This window comes from Notolabrus celidotus, chromosome 12 (genome assembly GCF_009762535.1).
Source record: "Notolabrus celidotus isolate fNotCel1 chromosome 12, fNotCel1.pri, whole genome shotgun sequence".
Taxonomy (NCBI): Eukaryota; Metazoa; Chordata; class Actinopteri; order Labriformes; family Labridae; genus Notolabrus; species Notolabrus celidotus.
In genome coordinates, this window is record NC_048283.1 from 16,647,649 (window position 1) to 16,667,727 (window position 20,079).

A 20,079-nucleotide genomic window follows, 5' to 3' on the forward strand; every position below is an offset into this window, starting at 1 on the left:
CCCTCCGAGGCAGCCAGCTGGTTCAAAATCAGCACAGGCAACGTTCTAGCCAAGCTTCTGCTCACCTGCTGTCCCATTCGGGATAGAGGGGGAACGCGAGAGGTATTCAAGAAGAGGGGTACACACACATACACACACATCGCACAGTCACATCCGAGTGCTCACAACAGCACAATGCCAAACTAGTGTACAGTTTAAACACTGCAGATGTGAACACATTATAAGACAAACACGTTCATGGTTTCTGCATGAAAACACGAAACATACACAGACTGATCTATCATTTAGTTTCTAATCTTAGCAAGCAACAGATTATATAACACATTGAAGCTGACAGAAGCCCAGTGAAGTTACATAAACAAGCCCTATGGAAAACAAACATGGGCTGACACCTAGAGGAGAACCTTCACACTACAACAACACCTCATTGTAGAGACAGTCATAACTTCTCTTTTTGCTAACGTGGTGTTTGTGTGTGTGATGTGCAAAGGTGTGTGCTTCTGTTCCTGATTTTTATGTGCTGTTCTGTCACAGTGTGAATGAGTTAATTGTTCATTATTTGTAACCCACCATGCTACTGTGATTAAAGTTAGCTTTAGGCTAACTATGCTTCAATAAGTCAAACGGTAGCACTAAGTTTTATCCCTCACAAAAATATTATAAACCTAAACATAGCTTATTCCATTTTGTAAAGTATATAACTTGTGTCTCCTCCTCTATCTGTTCTTTCTCCAGCCAAGAAAGACATGTTAGCCTTTACGACTTTGTTGGCCAGAAGGCTGATATTGTTGAATTGGAAGTCCTCTGTCCCACCTACCTATTCAAGCTAGGTTAAGTGTGTACTTTATTTTCTTGAAAAGATTAGGCTGACCCTGAGTGGCAAAGCTCATATCTTTCAAAAAATCTTGGACCCTTTTTTTATCTCATGTCGAGGGCTCAGCTTGCTGTATGTCTTTAGACTGAGCATCACCCTGGTGTGTCTTACTATCTTTAGATTATTGCTTTCATCTGTTTATCTTTATTATACTTGCTTTTTGTCTTATTTTCTCAATTTTTGGAGTTCTATTTAGTTAATCTGGAGGGAGTATGTGTCGGGGTGGGGGATTATTTGTTGTTTTGTATTTTGTATGTCGTCTGTGTGTTTTTTTGTTCCAAAGAAAAGGAAAATGTACCAATCTCTAATTTTGGATGTGATTGTTTCTCTATGTGAAAATCAATAAACAAAGTTAAAAAAAAAAAAAAAAGTATATAAATTGTCATTACGTAATCTTAAAATGCTGAGTTCAATCATCCCCAATCAATCCAAGGGTTGATCATTTTGAAATCAAAGGTAGTTTCACACTTCATTAATATAATCAGTTATCGTTTTTGGATGATCTTCAAAACTTGTGTAACCAAACAATTTTTTAAATTTTAGTTAGGTTTTTCCAACATACAATCTGTTGTCTGTCTTCACTGTGGCTTTAAGATGATGACATGATTAGGGAATATATACCGTAGAGTAACTTACCCAACATCATCCATAATGCAGCCTGACCATCGATCATCACACTTGCACTCGCCTGGAAAAAAAACATAGAAAAGAATGAATCTTTGTATCCTATAAAAGGGGATTTTAAAAACATAATTGTGTGTGAGAACTTTAGGGAAAAGTAATGAGCTGGTCAAGTTTTAACTGTTTACCATTAAGGATCCTCTTCTTGTCAGAGAAGATGCCGATGTTCTGACCGAGAGACTGAGCAAGCGTTATGGCCATCTCATCTGTTTTACCGTACTGAAGAGGAGACAAACAGATAGAGGGACAGACGAATCGACAGATGGACAGACAGACAGACAGACAGACAGACAGACAGACAGACAGACAGACAGATAGGAAGGAGAGAAAAAGCATTATAGAGACTTCTCTGACTTCTCCAAAACCTGGTCTACATTCATCAATAAACTTGCCTCCGATATTACCTGACAGTACTAACTCAAACACATAGACCAACTTCTTTTACTTAGACGCACGCACGCACGCACGCACGCACCCACGCACGCACGCACGCACGCACCCCTCTCCCTTTATGTCCCCTAACTGCACTCACACTCCCTCACTGTATTATAAATGTTAAATGTATGTCAACATCACACAACATATTCGACACTCGACACTTAATTATTATTATTTATTTTTTTAATTTACTTATTTTCATTCTGTTATTATCATGTATATGTATGTGTGCATGTATGTGTATGTATATATGTGTATATATGTGTATGTATGTATATATGTGTATATGTTTTGTGTACATGTGGCTAAAAAAAAATAATAATTAAAAAAGCATTATAGAGAAACAGATTATTAGACTTATTCAGAGAAATTCTATTTTGTCAAAAACAAGCTCTCCATATCAGAAACTTGACTGCTTTAAGAGTTAAAACTACAAAGACAGACGCACGGTACTGACATGTTGAAAATTCATATTTCTGTTACTTCATTAAACAAAAGAGAATACTTCATATCAACAGTGTATGTTAAGGGTAAAATCTGTAACCATGATTTTGCTACTCACCTCATTGACTCCCCCTCCTTTAGTCAGGGAGCAAACTCCTCCCATGTAGGAAGCTCCTCCCCAGCTGCTGTGAAACCGATTCCCTCTGAGAAGAATCAGGCAAGAAGAAATGTCAATAAAGAAATATAAAATAAACGTTGAGGTCTTTTGATGTTTAGACTTACGAGAAGAGGTGAACAGAGTCGCATTTCTCCTTGATGAAGTCTTTTCTGTACTTCATGAACTCCCTCAGCGTCACCATGGGGTCATCGTCGATGTTAAACTTGTTGTCAGCTGACCACGTTTCCATGGCTACAAGCACAATACGGGTATTAAGCTGTTCCTTGAAAATCTGGGGAATTCAAGTAAAATGGATAAAAATGAGTCATCTTTGAAAGTAATGACTTGTCAAGTTCACAGCCTTTGATTGGCTGGAAATGGTCTGATTGATACAAACACTGACTGGCATGTCTCATTTCAGTCAACATCTCCAGCTGTTTGTCATGAGAGCACCCATCACACAGTCAGCATGATCAATATGATCCAGCCAGCAGACAGCAGCACGTTACAGGCAGGCGAGACGGAGTCAACAAGGGTAGCTGTCTGAAGGACATACAGGAGCAAACTGGACGTCAAATAATTATGTTTGCTCCTGTAAGAGGAAAATCTGTTTGGGTTCCAGGCTGGACAAACACGGTAAAAGAGGACAACAGAAAAGCCTCCTTGTTTGAGCTGAATGCCAAGAGTCTAAACAACAAAGCTTACACAGCAGAAATAACATGCTCAATGATCTGTGCAAGGTTCAGTGATAATCTGGTTGCTACAACCTCACTACTACTAATTTCAGAATCAGAATCAGAATCAGCTTTATTGGCCAGGTATGCTTGAACACACAAGGAATTTGACTTGGTAAACTGTGCTCTCTTTGTATAAAGGCATAAGAATAAGACCTACAAATAAAAATATAAATATAATAATAATAATAACATCAACTATAAACACAAAAGAATAACAAATAGGCATTACTAATATGTACAGGCTAAAAATAATATGATAATAGTGCAGTGGTGAGTAGTGAAGGGGTAGTTTTACATTAAAAAAGGATGTGTAGATAATAATGAAATAATAAAATAAATACAAATATGTGAATTCTGCTTGGAGAATTGTTAAATTTTTTAACATTTAGAGGCGTCAAGATTCTTGATTTTGTGACTGTGCATTAGAGAAACATGACTTAGCATCTGATATACAGACAATTAAGTTAAACATGAGCCTTGGAAAAACCCTGAAGGTGTTTCATCAACACTTAGTTCTGAAGATTTCTTCCTTTCTCTGTCTGGATAATAAACATGCTTTCTGTTGCAAAATATGAAAACAAAAAAAGATTGTATTCCGTCATTCTTAAAATGAAAAAGTTAGTAGACAAAATCTATTGTGGATAACACTACAGAATAGCAGAAATTTGTGTTATTATTCTGGGTTTTTCCAATTCATTGCTGGTTATTCTAATTTTGTTTGTTTTCTAAAAGTCCGACTGCTGTTTTAATCAGAAGTAAACTTGAAACTGGAACATCTCTAACTGGTGCTGAATAATGAAAAAAGTATCTTTTTTAGTGTTGCTACTTCGCAAAAATTATTAATGTCATGAACGCAAATTTACCTCTTCATGTTTCCATCACAATTTCCTCAGTGAGAGTTTAAAATCACAGTATGAGCTTTAAAAAAACCCTCAAGAAACCACTTTTTCCACTGCTTAATGTAGTTTTTGATAATAAAAATCAACACTCAACAATAAAAGTAGTCCACAATTATATTTTAGCTCAAAGATTGAGCCATATTTTCACAGCTGACCAAATTAGATATACAGTGCTGCTCAAAAGTTTGTGAACCCACAACGATGGTTAGATTTTTTGTAAAAAAATACTAAAATAACCTTATTAAATGTTAAGTTATACCCCAATCCACAATACTGACATTCCAAATAATGGACTCAAACAAAAGAAATAGTAAAATTGTCATTCTTTATTTAACACAAGTGGTTGATTTAAGAAAAACTCAGATATCATGGGTGCAAAAGTATGTGAACCCCTTCAGTTAATAGGATATTGCACCTCCTTTCGCAGAGATAACCTCAACCAAACGATTTCTGTAGTGACTTATCAGTCTCTCACATCTACTTTGGGGGATTTTTGCCCACTCTTCCTTGCAGAACGCAGCCAGTTGAGAGAGGTTGGATGGGCGTCTGGCATGAACTGCCCGCTTCAGGTCCCACCACAGCATTTCAATGGGATTTAGGTCAGGACTTTGACTGGGCCAATCCAGAACATGAATCTTCTTCTTTTTCAGCCATTCCTTGGTTGTCTTGCTGGAATGCTTTGGATCATTATCATGTTGCATGATCCATCTTCTGCCAAGCTTTAACTTCAAAACTGATGGCTTCAGGTTCTGTTCCAGGATGTTACAATATTCCTCAGAATTCATGATTCCCTGGACTATGTGGAGTTGTCCAGGTCCTGAGGATGAAAAGCAAGCCCAGATCTTAACATTCCCACCACCATGTTTCACTGTTGGGAGAAGGTTCTTTTGGTGGTATGCAGTGTTGACTTTTCGCCAAACATGGCGGTTTTGGTTGTGACCAAACAGTTCAATTTTGGACTCATCTGTCCATAGAATGGACTTCCAAAAAGCTTCAGGTTTCTCCAGGTGCTCTCTGGCAAAGTTGAGACGGGCAGCTTTGTTCTTTTTTGTGAGCAGAGGCTTCTTCCTAGCAACCCTTCCATGAAAGCCATGTTGATTGAGTTTTCTTCTTATTGTGGAAGCATGCACATGTGTCCCAGATGCAGCAAGAGAGGTCTGCAAATCCCTAGATGTTATGTTTGGGTTGGCTTTTACCTGAATTATCATTTTTCTTGTGGCTCTTGCTGATATTTTAGAAGGTCGTCCACTTCTAGGTAGGGTTGTAGTCTTTTTCAGTGCTCTCCATTTGTAGATGATCTGCCTCACGGTGGAACGATGAAGCTCAAATTTTTTTGAGATGACTTTATAGCTTTCCCCAGACAAATGTGCTGTCACTACCCTCTTCCTGAGGTCCTCTGAGATCTCTCTTCCTCTCGGCATGATTGACCTGTATGGGTTCACCTGGTAAGACTAAAGTGACCTGGTATTTCTTCCCTAAACATCTCTCACTTTATTGGTCCATTTCAGTGGTTAATTTAGCCACCAATTTGTCCCACCTGATTCTACTTAACTGCTTGTTTTAAGCAATGCAGCTCAGGGTTCACTAACTTTTGCACCTACATCAGTTGATAAAAAACTCTTTTTAATTTACTCTTGACTACACAATTGTTTTAAAAAAAAAAAAGTATATTGAATTGATAAACCTATACCTGCTATATCATATAAAAAATAACGGTTCTGATTAAATAAGGAAATCAGGTTGAAATAATAGAAAATTCCAAAATGTTCAAGAGGTTCACAAACTTTTGAGCAGCACTGTATGAGATTAATTTAACCCTCCTGTTATGTTGCGGGTCAAATTGACCCTTTAAAAGTCTATTTTAGGCAATATATGTCTTCCAAACCAGCTAAATGCAGCATAAAAATCTAGGCAGCATGTGACAGAAGAGGTGTTGTGTTAATCTATCAACATCACTTCATAAAAGAAAAAAAAAAAAAGTAAAATAAAATAAAATAAACAAAAATCTATGTCATTTAAAACTATTGTATTTATATTTAGGACTTTCCAATGTACATTAAAAAGAGTTTTAACATGAATTTTAATGAAAAACGAGTGAGTTATCCTCATTAAACCATGATCTGTGAGTATTGAAGAACACCAATGGACCAAATCTTGATTTAAATGGTTAGTAATGGAGTTAAAAATCAGATTTAAAAAAATGTGTATTGGGATTTTTTGGGGTTCTGACACTTTTGGATAATTGAATATGCACCGGGTCAAATTGACCCAGGAACATTATTGCTGTTGCAGAGAAACAAACATAATAGGAGGATTAAGTACCTCAGATGTTGATTATAAGTTAACACTTGTTTCCATAAACCATGATATGTCATGGCCTCAGTGACATGGGGGTAAATCACACACTAGAAAAAATGACTATTCTATACTCGTACATGGAAATCAATGTTGACTTCCCAAATAGCGTCTGCTTCATACGATCCTCTTCAAGGACACAGCAAAAAAGCACGACCTTTCCTTAGCTTCTCAAGCCTATCAGCTTACAGACATGACCCTGCAGCAGTTCAGATTTCAGTAGCACAGCACACAGATGTTGCTACCAGTGACGGAACACAGAAATATCTGCATTTATGCTGCTGGGATGCCACTGCTGTTTCAGACTGGTTAATGACTGTTTACAGCAAATTATGAGGCATAAGAGGTTTGGACTGCATAGTGTGGTTGGTTAAAACAGAAAACAGAGGATTGTGCAGCTCCAATACCTGGGAGTGCTTGTGGTAAGCTTTCCAAGAAGGGGATCAATATAATTCTTACCATGTCAGCCATATTGACCACTGACTTAGCATAGTTATTTGTGTGCCCAATGGAAAGCCGAAACTTCTTGTACTGAAGAGAGAAAGAGAGAGAGAGAGAGAGAGAGAGAGAGAGAGAGAGAGAGAGAGAGAGAGAGAGAGAGAGAGAGAGAGAGAGAGAGAGAGAGAGAGAGAGAGGCACACAGAGGGATGGAGAGGGAAAAAAAACACAAGTGTGATTCACATTCTGGAACAGATTCATTTCAAGCTATCAAAAGGAGCAGGTGTCTGCACATTTGCTTTTGCTCCAAATAGTCAAACGTTTTATGTGCATAAAACGATTTTAGGCCCAGGAGATTTTCCTTGCGGCCATTTGGATGAAAATTGTTGGTGTTATGTGCATTAAAGAGAGAATTTAGAGTGCCTCAAGAGTGCAGGCACTTTTTTCATTTATAGTGTTGGCTCTCAGGCCTGCTAGCATCCTGTACTATCATATCAACTTAAAGAGTAAGACTAGTAATATCATTGTTTGAGTGTCTGTAAATGGAGCCCAGCCAATATGGGATGAGAAAGCAACAACCAGGAAGTCAAGTTCCAAAAATTAAATAAAGAAACCTTTTAAACAATGCAATTCACACGGCAGAAAGAGCTTTTACACAGATACTCTCATTTCTTGATGGGATGCTTTTTCCACTAACCCCTTCAACTCAACACATGATGTTAACACGACTAAAATATATTGACATTCTTTCAGAGAATTGTTTTCTAACTAACAAATCAATGGATGTACTTACACAGAACATATTACATTAAATCCTAATATAGTACAATGTTATGGGCAAATTCAAAGTAGTAGCCTTACATCTTTATCTAGAACTGACATTTCAGTAGTTACTCGGTAGGTTTTTGTCCTAAAGCAAACAGAGGCAACACTGGCACAGGCATATTTTTGGCTTCAGGGAATATTTGGATGAAAGGGGTGCTTTTCTTATTCACATTATACATTACTTTATATATATAAAACTGTACACTCACACCACATCTATATTGTTAAAATCTTACCATAAGATGGTCATTGATCACCATTAGCTCGATGTATTTGGCCTCATCCTCTACACTTCTTGACGTATGTGAAACCTGAAAATTAACAATCACAGAAAAAAAGACATCAGGGTCAATCTCAGGAAACAAACACACTAAGTTAACACAAAGATGGCATCAGGCCTCATGTGTCACATAGAACAGAAAAGTAATACAAAATTCAACAGCTATGAACTAAGCTGCAGTTTGCCGGTTTTCCAAATTCCAAATAAAGATGAGAGTAGTTCTAAGGGACAGACAGCCGCAGACATCTGACTGTGTCTGAGAAAAGAAGACGAGGTTTGAAGCAGCCACTACTCGCACTGTAAATATTTAATGAAATAGAAGAAGACAAAGAAGAAGAGGAGAGAGCGGAGGAGAGCAGTTGTTTGAGAAGTTTGTGAACAGTGCTCTATCTTTAGCTTTGTGAATTATCATAAAACATACACTGTGGGAACAGTACAATGTTACACTGTGTACACCATATGGTGTAGTCCATCAGTGTCCCTCTACTGGGTTTAATTATTTTACCTGCAGGGAAAGCCTACCTGTCTCTTTTTTCTCGTGTGAACAACTTTTGACCCAGGAAAAGGAGGGCTGGGAAAGGGGGGTTCTGGAAGTGCACCTAGAAAACAGAAACATTCATTTGGGATTAATATCTGTGTACAGCACTAATACAAAAATAGTCAGGCACAGCTTTTATATCTATCACAGAATAAAATAAAATAAAAATCACAACTTTTGATAAAAAATAATCATACATTAAATAACAACAGTTTTCAGGTCTCCTCTTACCGTTGAGGAGAGCATGAAGCCCCTCTTGTCCTGCAGATTTATAGATCAAATGAATGCGGACATCTCCCTGAAAGACACAACAAGAATAATTTAATCATAATTCCTGTTAATTGTCGGATTCAGGCTGATGCGTATTTACATTTGTGAAAATAATGTTACAAATCCATGTTTCTTGTTTACTTTGTCTAATCTTAACGGATGGCCTGTAAGCTTATTGGGTGGTTAATTAAGTTAACATGAAGAACAAACACACACATTAAAACTGTAATATCTGTCAAAGCCAGACCAGAGGAGATGAAACATTAGACATGTAATTCATATATCCAAGTGATATCATTACAGCTAACATGAAAATTGGAAACTTAGAAAAGGGTTTGCTAAAAACATGACTAGACCTCTGCCACCGAACAAAATGCATGAATGTAAAAAAAACAATCAGTTTTAGACCAACATGAACGTTTGCTATTCTGGAAAACAGGGCCGGCCCGTGGCTTAGGCAGTATAGGCAAATGCTAGGGGCGCCGGCAGTCCATAGGGGTCGCCGCTAAATTAGTGACGAAGAAAATTTGAAAAATAATAGGAAAAACAATATTGTTTTATCTAATTTAATTTTGGATTAAATTGCAGAATTATGCCAGTAAAAGCTTGTGATTCACTTTTGGTTTTAAAAATAACGGTATGAAAATCAGTTTTTGAAGTCTGTGTTCATGATTTAGTTGTTTTGTTTTTGTTTTGTTTTGTTGTTGTTTTCTGTACACTTTGGAGGCTGTTAGCTTAATTGGATAGAAAATGTGGGCTAGGCTTTAATAAGCATTCTGCTCATCACTTAATACCTTACGGTTGCTTTTAAGTGTCTGTACTGTGAAAATTATTATGTTATTTAATGACTGAATAAAGTCTGTTACTATTACATTATGTATTTTGAGATTATATTTTTCCCCCTGCTAAATATCAGTGTTATTAACATTTTAATAATGTTCTTTTAGAGGTAATTTCTATTTTAAAACAAAGAAAACCTGTAAAACATAAAGCTGGATGTCAGTTGTCTTTCATTGTATACGTGATGTGATTGTTGGAGTTGGTTACAATACAAGGGGCACCAGATAAAATCTTGCCTAGGGCACTAAGTTGGTTAGGGCTGGCTCTGCTGGAAAACATATATTTTTTTCCTCTGTTGCATTTTTCCTCCCCTATTATTTCTTGACAATCTTCTTCGATTTACTCCGAGTGTTATTGTATCAACCCTGTGCTTTCAGTGCTCTGTTTTATTTCGGTAAGGAGAGATTTGATCCGTGCCCACAAAAACTAACTCACCCCCGCCTGCGTAAAGCACCTGTGAGACTCCACTGAGGGCAGACAGACACCACTGCTCCTACTATGAGACCATATCCTGTTTACGGTTCTATCTGCCGTAACTTTGTGAAAAAGGTTCTGGGTTGGTTCGTGCCTAAACGGGGGAAGAAGTGTTATGCTAAATGCGATCCAAACACGATTGAGCTGCTGGATCTGAAAGGTACTGTGATCATAGTGAACTTAGTGATCGTGTTTGAGCCTCTAAAGAAGCAACAGGTTGTAATGCTAACTTTAGCCCCCAGCTAGCTTGATGGCTAATTAACAAGCTCGTTATATGTCGGTTAATTTGCACTTTGTGTAGGTTACCTCTGTTTGTTTGGTGAATCTTTTAATAATCAAAGGCAGTAATTTATAAGATCAATGGTATTTGTTAAACCAGCTCATGGTTTAAAGAGCCAATGTAATGTATGGGTACTTTAGCCGAATGCTAGCTAGATAAACCTCCTATTACCGTTACAAGTCTGAGGTTTTCTGGCAATCAGATGGATACAATTATATTTTCCATACACGATTTATGGGGCAGAGTTAATTACAAGATGTCAGTAATGTATAGATGAAAGATGTGTTGCCAAGTGAGCTCGCACACACAATGAATTTGACGTGGTGAATGTAACACTGGTACTGGTAACAACAAGACAGTGAGGACAGAACAAGATAGTATGGACACAACAAGACAGTAAGGACACAACAAGACAGTATGGACACAACAAGACAGTAAAGATACAACAAGACAGCAAGGACACAACAAGACAGTAAGAACACAACAAGACAGTATGGACACAACAAGACAGTAAGGACACAACAAGACAGTAAGGATACAACAAGACAGTAAGGACACAACAAGACAGGAAGGATACAACAAGACAGTAAGGATACAACAAGACAGTAAGGACACAACAAGACAGCAAGGACACAACAAGACAGTAAGGACACAACAAGACAGCAAGGACACAACAAGACAGTAAGGACACAAGACAGTAAGGACACAACAAGACAGTAAGGACACAACAAGACAGTGAGGACAATACATTTATAAACCTAAACACAAATCCAAAAGTTCTAAATAAAAATAAAATAGTATCTGTACAAAGAAAGGTAACAAAGTACTTTTAAAGACATGAACTAAGTTAAATTAGCCTAAGCCAGAGTGCACATGTAGTAGATGAATATAAGAATAAAATATGTTATGGGATAAATTACAATATTGCATATGGTTATGAAGTATTGCATGCTGTTTTTCTGGAAGTACCTGTTGTTCAGCTGTTGTATGTGTCTGCTATTTGTATTTATGTCTATTGTAAAATTGTAACTCTGTAACTGTGCTGCTGCCTATCTTGGCCAGGACTCTCTTGAAAAGAGATTTTTTATCTCAGTGAGCATTTCCTGGTTAAATAAAGGTTGGAATAATAATAATAATTGCACCGGAAATCAAAGTATTGCACATGTATGTGATGTATCACAGGAGTCTTTAGTGGTTTACTGTTGATTGTTCATGAGGGATACGGCCTACAAGTCTGAGGTTATCTGGCGATCCGTTGAATAAAATAATATTTTCCATACAAGATTTATGGGGCAAAGTTAATTACAAGATTTCAGTAATGCATAGGGAGTATGTTACAAGGTGCATATTGTGTTTAAAACAAATTTTAAAAGACCTTCGGACTTAAACTGAAAACAGAATGAAATGCACAGCAATAAGATTACTATGATTAACTAGTAAAATAAACAACTTATGTGCGTCAGATTAACATATTTGAGCTGGGCAACTTCAGGTAAGACTTAATGCTAGGCTTTAGAATAATAATAAGATGTTGCAGACTGAAAGCCTTTCTGGCTCCAGCTGCAAGAGCCTGCTCTCTTCTACTTTCACAACAACATATACTGTATATACAGCCTGGAAAACCTCACATGTGGGCTCTCTTTAGTCTGCACTGTTCCAGTATTTCATCAAAACAGCTAACAAGTGCATTAAATACAATTAGCTCTCACTGGGGACAGGGAATGATCTGAGTCTGTTCTTTTTAATTTGGTTAAAGTCCAGATACAGTTATATTTGTTTAGTTTCACTTTATATTTCACAGAGCCTTGGTCAGTCACTGCTGCACACTGTCATTCATAGGAACCTCAAGCAAGTTAATGGCTTTATTATCATTATGTCAATGGCTTATTGTTCAGCTGTGGAGTCTGTGTAAAGTACTGCAGTATAGACACTTTCCCTGCAACCTCAGGGCCCAAGTCACTCCCACTTTGTTTGCTAATGAAATGAGAGCATTGTTTCTCGGGGACAGCAGATATTGGGTCAACTACACTGTGGTGAAAAGAAATAAAGGGGGGTTGCCCATAGCTAGGTCAGCCTGTGACACAGTTAGCTGACTTTAACAATAATTGGGCCATATAAAGAAACTTGTATAACCAGGCATTTTTACTGAGGATTGGGAGTTCTGTATGAAATATTCCCTAAAGTCACCTTTAGAGCGTCTCACTGTCCACTGAACTGACCAGCTGCTTGTCTGACTTCCTTCCTTGTCTTCTCAAATAGGAACTCTCAACCGTGCCTCAGTTCCTGTCAGCCCCCATCATGTCTTGCCGGGACATCCATGCCACTAACGCATTCGCCTTCATCATTGCCATTGTTTCTGTGGGAGGGATTGCTGTGGCAGCGTTAATCCCACAGTGGCGAGTAACCAGACTCGTCACCTTCAATCGTAATGCCAAGAATATCAGCGTGTATGACGGGCTGTGGGCTAAATGTGTGAAACAGGATGGCTATTCAGGATGTTACTACTATGATTCAGAGGTATTTCTCTATGAAAATCAATCATTTATGCCTTTGCTTTTTTCTTTTATGTCCTAAAGCCATAATCATGTCTTTTTATGTTTCAAGTGGTACGCTAAAGTGGACCAGCTGGATCTGCGGCTGCTGCAGTTCTGTCTGCCGACAGGTCTGCTGCTAGGCTCTTTGGCCCTGCTGCTGTGCATGTCAGGGATGTGTAAGACCTGCTGCTGCTCAGACAAGCCTGAACCAGACATTAAGACCATCAGGTTCCTAGTCAACAGTGCAGGCTGTCACCTGGTGGCAGGGACGTTTTTGTTTCTAGGAGGAGCTGTCGCCCTGGCACCATCAGTCTGGTTCCTGTTTCGCACCAAGGAAATGAACAAAAGATATGACAACATTTTTTCTGATGGCTTTGCTGCGTATGTATCCATTGGCTGCTCTGGGGGACTAATGCTGGCTTCTCTGCTGATGTTCATGTGGTACTGTATGTGTAAAAAGTTGCCTTCGCCCTTCTGGTTGCCGCTGCCAACTTTGCCTACCTCTCTGTCAACTCAGCCTCTCACTGCCAATGGATATCCCCCCTCCCCGGTTTATGGTCCTCAGCCTTTCCCACCTCAAACATATCCTCCTACTGTGATCGACACCCAGCCTTATTTGCCATCCCAGGGCTACGCACAAAGTGTGATCACCTCTGCCCCGCCACAGATGTACATGTCTCAGATTTCTGCTCCAGACGGGTATGGTTCTGAAGTGGGAGGGACCCAGGCCTACAGCTATGCTCCCTCGCAGAGTTACGCACCCTCGCAGAGTTACGCACCCTCGCAGAGCTATGCCCCTTCTCAGGCCTATGGATCCAGCTATGCAGGCCATCGCTACTCTTCCCGCTCTCGCATGTCTGCCATCGAGATCGACATTCCCGTCCTGACCCAGGGACAGTAAGAGAAGGAAAGCTGATACCATCAAATTCACTCCTGATAAAACTAACAGAGTGTGATTGATGGAAGTTAATAATATGAGAGCTATTTGCAGTCCCCCAGAGTGATAGCTTCAAGAATCCAGTCTGTCAGTCTGGGTCTGTAAAGTGCTGATTATAGAAGGTGAGACCCAGTCGAAGAACCCTGGAGGAACTAAATGAAGGATGAGATTTTCTTTGGAAGAAGACCACGAAACCATCAGAGAAATAACTCTGCATTCAGCTTAGTGTTGTAGAAAAGAGAGGATATGAAGTTATTGCTGCCAAAACCAGTGAAAGAAACCTTAACTGACTATTGTGGCTTATCTCACTGTTTAACAAGTAGAGTAGGATAACATAACAGCTCCTGTTGAAGTGGCCAATGGACCAACATACTAGTGCCTACAAAAAGTTGCTAGAAAAGATGACTCAGCATAAATTCCTACTCTAGCCTTCACAGGAACTTATTCTGGCTGCCAAAAACTGCAGAAATGGCAAAATGTTATCCCTGTTACATTTGTTTATGCTGTATATACTATATATACTACGAGCTAACACTGAAATGATAAAAATCACTAAACTGTGGAGGTCCTCTGTTCTGAAACCACAGTGTAATGAAGTCAAACTTTGTGGCTCTGATGAACAGCTTCTAACTGAACCACGTGTTTGTACTGTAACATGAATTATTGTCTTAATGTCACAGTGCCCTATGAAGAGCCGCTGTTCATGTTTTTAATGCACTAATTATGTGAATACTATGTTAGTCTAAATAGTCTTTGTTCACTGACTTTATTAGCTTTTAGTATTTTCTAACACTGCTCCATCCCTTACGTCAACATGTACTGCAATGTTTACGTCACACTATGAAGTTTTTAAGCTGTGCAGATTTTTAATCACTGTTTCCCAACCTTTCACTGCAGAGCCCCCCTGTGGTTAAAACATTTTTCTAAGCGCCTACTTCCCCCTAGTGATACGCATCCATACATCCATTTATTACCTCCAATGTCTATATGCACTAAATCACAATATCAGACACATGCTGTACTAACAAATTAATGTATCTTTAGAACACTGTGTAAAAAAACAAAAACAGAACTGCAACTACAGTAAGGGGCATCGCACTGTAAAACCAACAAGCCACTTTTCCATTAGAGGCAATTAAAAAAACACTACAAAATGCAAGCTCCTAATTTTTAATATGTGGGTGATCTGCGGCAAGGTATGGCTTCTCATAAGTCTTGCCTGTTTTAAATTTATGTCAGGTTTGGTGTATATTCAGTGTCAGTGCTGCGTTTACCTGGCTGTCCTTTCATAAAATCGCCCATGCTTTGCCAGCAGTGTACACAGTTGCATTGCATTACTCAGTCCCCGCCTGTTTGGGAATCACTGAGTTACCCATTGTTATGTAATTATGAAGCTTAATATTAAAACAAATAGAAATAGCAGAAGTGTTGTTCATCAGAAACTTGCTGAGTAGTATCATTATGCTGATTAATGGTGATAGTATTAACCTCTTGCCTTCTGTATGTTTTACATAATGAGCACTGATCAAAATGTCCTCATAGTCTATTGTGCTAATCGTATTACTTTACTAAAGGTCACCGATATTGTGAAATGTTTTTCCACACTGTCTTCTTTTTTATTTTTTATTAAAACACACATTATGGTATCTCTGCATGTGGTTTATGGGCTTTCAAAACAAAACTTTAACATAACTGCATAATTGCAACAAAATGAGACATTTATTGTAGTTTATATCTTCACACTGCTGGTTAAAACTTAAGAGGTAAAGTTAACTGACATTTCTGCTACAGAGGCTGAAAGAGATGCTGAGCTATGGCCCCAGGTGCTGGACAGCGCACTGACTATGTTTTGATTCACACCTCAACTCTTTTGTTTTTCCAGCCAGTAAAAGTTCAGTAACATCCCTTGGCTGTAATTTGGAACGTTTCACATTAGCTTCCCATGATCTTTACTGTGCACTGAAGTGGTGAAACTTGATTTTTGCAAAAAGCTTTCTTATGGGAGAGTGGAGACGGGGAGAATTTTATGTATGTTGTCCCGAAGGGCAAAGAAAAATAAGAGACTTACACTGACTAAAAGTATGAAAAGGGGCTTTGAAAATGTGACTTCAAGTCAAGTTTTCCTGCGGCCCTGCCTGCTCAATGATAGATGTACTGTCAATTTACCACAGTGAGTAGGTTAGTTCTTTTTTTTATTTAGTTTTGATTTAAAAAATAATTTGTACTGTATTTTCTATAAAAATATTTTCCTATTTAAAACAAGAAACCAGAGTTTATTTATAAAGACAACATACTTGATATTGATACTGCTTTCTAGGTATATAATATATATATATACAGACAAACTAGTGAAAAGAGCTGGCAGTGTGATTGGAGGCTGTGGTGGAGAGATGCACACAGAAGAAGCTAGAGGTCATTCTAAATTACACAGATCATCCACTTCTTTGTGGACCAGAGAAACAGCAGCAGTGGACGGCTCATCTCTCTGCGCTGCAGGACTGAGAGATACAGAAAATTATTCATCCCTGCAGCCATTAGGTTTCATAACTCTCTGGCCAATGGGAGATGAGCTGACAGACACCTGAATTACTTGTTTTTATGTGATTTTTATAATTTTATCTACCAAACAACTGAATTTCTCTTCGGTATTAATAAAGTACATTCTATTCTATTTTATATCTAAAGTTGAAACAATAACAAGAGTTGCCCCCAAAGTGGAGTCTTCAAAAAGTTAGTTTTGTCCTGCCAAAAGTTCAAGACATAAATACAATGAGGTAAAACAGACAATAATCATATGAGAGAAACTCAAGGGATAACGCATTTTTAAAAAAATACTTAACTCAGTTATAAAAAAAATGAGGGCAAACTTCATATAGCTGAAATTTGTTTATACATTATAATACATTGATTTTTAATAAGCAGCAGCACTGTTTTTCTTTGCACTTTAAGAGCTACAGTAAGAATACAGTCTAAGGGACATTTGCCCTGAACTCTGATCCACTCTGTGGGTAAATATTAAAGTTATCACATCATAGGCTTAAGAGAGAAACCAAAGCCAATTAATAACAGTGAGCACTCAATTAAAATGAATCTTTTAGTGCTCCAGTGTTTTGTCTTATCTTTGATGTAGTCCTTGTGGACTGAGCGTCTGGATTAGCAGCCACCAGACTAAATTGCAGCAGTCATAATTGGAGCCAACTCCTTTGATGTGACACTTTCATGTTGACTGAGAGTTTAGCAGTTGATGATTAATACCACCACCATTATAAGAAGTGTGTGATATTTTTTGTGTGAGGTTTTCCTAAATCAACGGTTGTAATTAAACATTTTCTTGGCCAGTGTCTCCGTCGTTCCCCGGACCATTACTCCAGACCAAACAGCACAGTTAGAAAATACACACACAGCATATAGACTCTGCAGGGAGTGAGCATGGATGGAGATTTAAGGTCTAAACACAGATGGTGTTCATATGTCCTGCTACAAAGAGACGGGGGCGGAGCCTGTGTTGCCACGGGAGATGGTACCTCAGACACAGACTGGTGGCTCATGAATATAAAATAGGGGAGGGGTAACACGCTTTCATACTCTCCTCTTTCTGTGTGTGTGTGTGTGTGTGTGTGTGTGTGTGTGTGTGTGTGTGTGTGTGTGTGTGTGTGTGTGTGTGTGTGTGTGTGTGTGTGTGTGTGTGAATGAACCCGTCCAGGTTTAGAAACATGAGGTTGGCTTCAGGCCATAGAGAGACCCCCTTTTTTTAATCCCATCAGCTCCGATGCTTACTGAGCTTTTTCTTTTCCTATAGTCGCCTAAAAAAATCCTTCTGCATGCACCCCCAACCCTGTAACCTGCCACCACCCCCTTGTCCACACACCCTTTCTTTCATCCTTCAAATCCCCACCCCCCTCTTCCTCAGTCATCTTCCTGACCTTTACACATCTGGTAACTGCTGGTCAGTTTGCATCACAGTATCTGAGGTACAAACACAGATAAGATAGGAGTTATGTGTATATTTTAACAAGTTAAGAATTGGTGATATGTAATTTCAGTTCTACACTGCCATCATTCAGTCTATGTGAACACATGCATCACTAATTGGTCTGCCACCAAGCAGGACTGGAACAAATAGCAGTGTGTATCAGGTCTGCAGAAAGAATTATTGGAGCCAACCTTCCCTCTGTCCAGGACTTAGACTGGTCCAGGGTCAGGAAACAGGCAGGTGAGAGGTGATTCAACATTCTTCCTTAATTCAGAGGACCGTGTTTGTTTGTTTTTAAGTTGTGAGGAGTTCTTTTTTTGTATTGTGCCATGCTATTTTTGGGAAAATAGCAACATTGTGAAACTGTCTGGTTATGTTTTATTTGGTTTGGTTTTTTTAGTGTGAGCACAAAAGCTCAGAATAAACTTTGGCTTGAGACTGCATTTCTGCTATACAAATCCACATATAAGTATCTTGTGTGGATTTAGGACACATCGTTTTCCAATCCCCTCATCAGTTAAATGAATGCTTGTTTACACCGTAACACTCAGCGTATAACGATGAAAAATACAGTAATTGCTTTGTCTTAGATTTTTGCCTTTTACAATTGAAGTGGTCTGTAACGTTCAACAACATGCAGGGAAAGGTCTGGGCTTTTTTTTCATCACTGAAAGTAACTACAAAGAGATGCCGGCATGTAGCTGCAGATGCCCTGAGGTGCAGGTGGGGTTTGAAAAGGTGTCTATGAAAAAACACCCAGGCTAAACATATGGTGTTTTTTGCATATGCAAGCTAGCATCACAAATCCTCACTGCAAGTTGTCAGCATGCACACACAGACACTTACACACTGAAGGAGTGCAATATTTATCAGCCACGTAACGGCCCGGGAACATCACATTCTTAGCTTGTGAACTTTAATTCTGCTGTTCTGTGGAGCTAACAACTGTAGTCTTCTTGTTCGCAGGACTATCAACATAACACAATGAGACATTTTAGAACCAGTTCAGCTGCAGAGGCTGACAAAGCTTGTTCGGGACGAACAGTTAGCTAATGTCCTGAAAGTTTTTCTGCCTTGGCGGAAGAAGGGCAGATGGATTTACCATATGGCCGACAGGAGTCATGCAGACTCTCTAGCTCGACACACACCCAGTCCTGTCATGTTGTTTTTTTTCCATCACTTCAAACTAAATCACAACAGCCGGAATTAGCGGTGTATCACAGTACACAATGCCTCTTCATCTAAGAACGTTAATCACTGATAACAAGTGAAAAGCGGCTGCTTCAGACTTTGACAAAAACATGAGTTAGAACACAGTCTTCACAATATAGAGCTCTCTGAAATGAACTGAAAAGCAAAAGATCACCCTTTTTTTCTTCTTAGTATTTGCACTTGTGTGAACTGATACACAGAATACCCAGAGAGCACTTCAGGGTTTTTGCAGCGACAAAATCTGGAGGACAACCTGCAGACAATGCAGACTGTCACAGAGACAAAGATAAATAGACTGAGAGTGAAACAGAGAGAGAAACAGAGAGGAACCCAGAGATGTTAGGAGGCAGTCAAAAGGGACTGCTGCCTGCAGAAAGTAGCATCCAGAGCTCAGTACTGACAAGCTGACAGCTACCTTTGGGCTCAGGGGCACCTCTGTCCTTTTGCATTGTCATGCAGACAGGATTCTCACACCTCACACGCCAAACCAACACCACTGATGAAGTTATGTGCAGAATATTTTTACTCTCAGTGAAAGGTTTCATATAAATGTAAAAGTATCTAAGAGGAATATATTTTTGAGCCCATCTTGTACCTAAGAACTTAGTGGTGGGACTTAAAGTTGCACTCCAATAGGAAGAGCTGATGTGTCCATTGTGGATTTAGGATCCTTAACTCCAGCAAAAGCTTTGATACAAACAAGGTATAAATAATAAAACTACAAGTTGTATTCCGTCATACAATATGAATAAGAGAGAAGCTGAAACTTTTACTCAATGTGATCTCCCTGTGAGCTAACCTGACCAGCCACCTGAGCTGACGTTAATCTTGTGAAAGGTCTAAAGGAGGATCTTGCATAGGTCATCTAGCAAGGGTCTTGCAAGATTTAAGAC

The 20,079-nt window shown here is 38.8% G+C and overlaps 2 protein-coding genes across 2 annotated transcripts in view; one reads left to right on the top strand and one right to left on the bottom strand.

Moving 5' to 3' along the window:
* Positions 1-20,079, bottom strand: part of adam22 (ADAM metallopeptidase domain 22) — an 81,198-nt gene that overhangs the window by 21,108 nt on the left and 40,011 nt on the right. Inside the window, exons 8-15 of the mRNA XM_034697499.1 lie at positions 8,898-8,964; positions 8,651-8,727; positions 8,085-8,159; positions 7,045-7,116; positions 2,720-2,886; positions 2,556-2,640; positions 1,684-1,774; positions 1,511-1,562 (exon numbers count right to left, since the gene is read on the bottom strand). Of these exons, the coding sequence (XP_034553390.1) occupies positions 1,511-1,562; positions 1,684-1,774; positions 2,556-2,640; positions 2,720-2,886; positions 7,045-7,116; positions 8,085-8,159; positions 8,651-8,727; positions 8,898-8,964 (686 nt within the window). The remainder of the gene's footprint in view (positions 1-1,510; positions 1,563-1,683; positions 1,775-2,555; positions 2,641-2,719; positions 2,887-7,044; positions 7,117-8,084; positions 8,160-8,650; positions 8,728-8,897; positions 8,965-20,079) is intronic.
* On the top strand, positions 10,227-15,647 carry cldn12 (claudin 12). Its single transcript, XM_034697500.1, has 3 exons — positions 10,227-10,410; positions 12,790-13,047; positions 13,135-15,647. The coding sequence occupies exons 2-3, from the start codon at positions 12,829-12,831 to the stop codon at positions 13,963-13,965; spliced, it is 1,050 nt and encodes a 349-aa protein (XP_034553391.1). The 5' UTR covers positions 10,227-10,410; positions 12,790-12,828; the 3' UTR covers positions 13,966-15,647.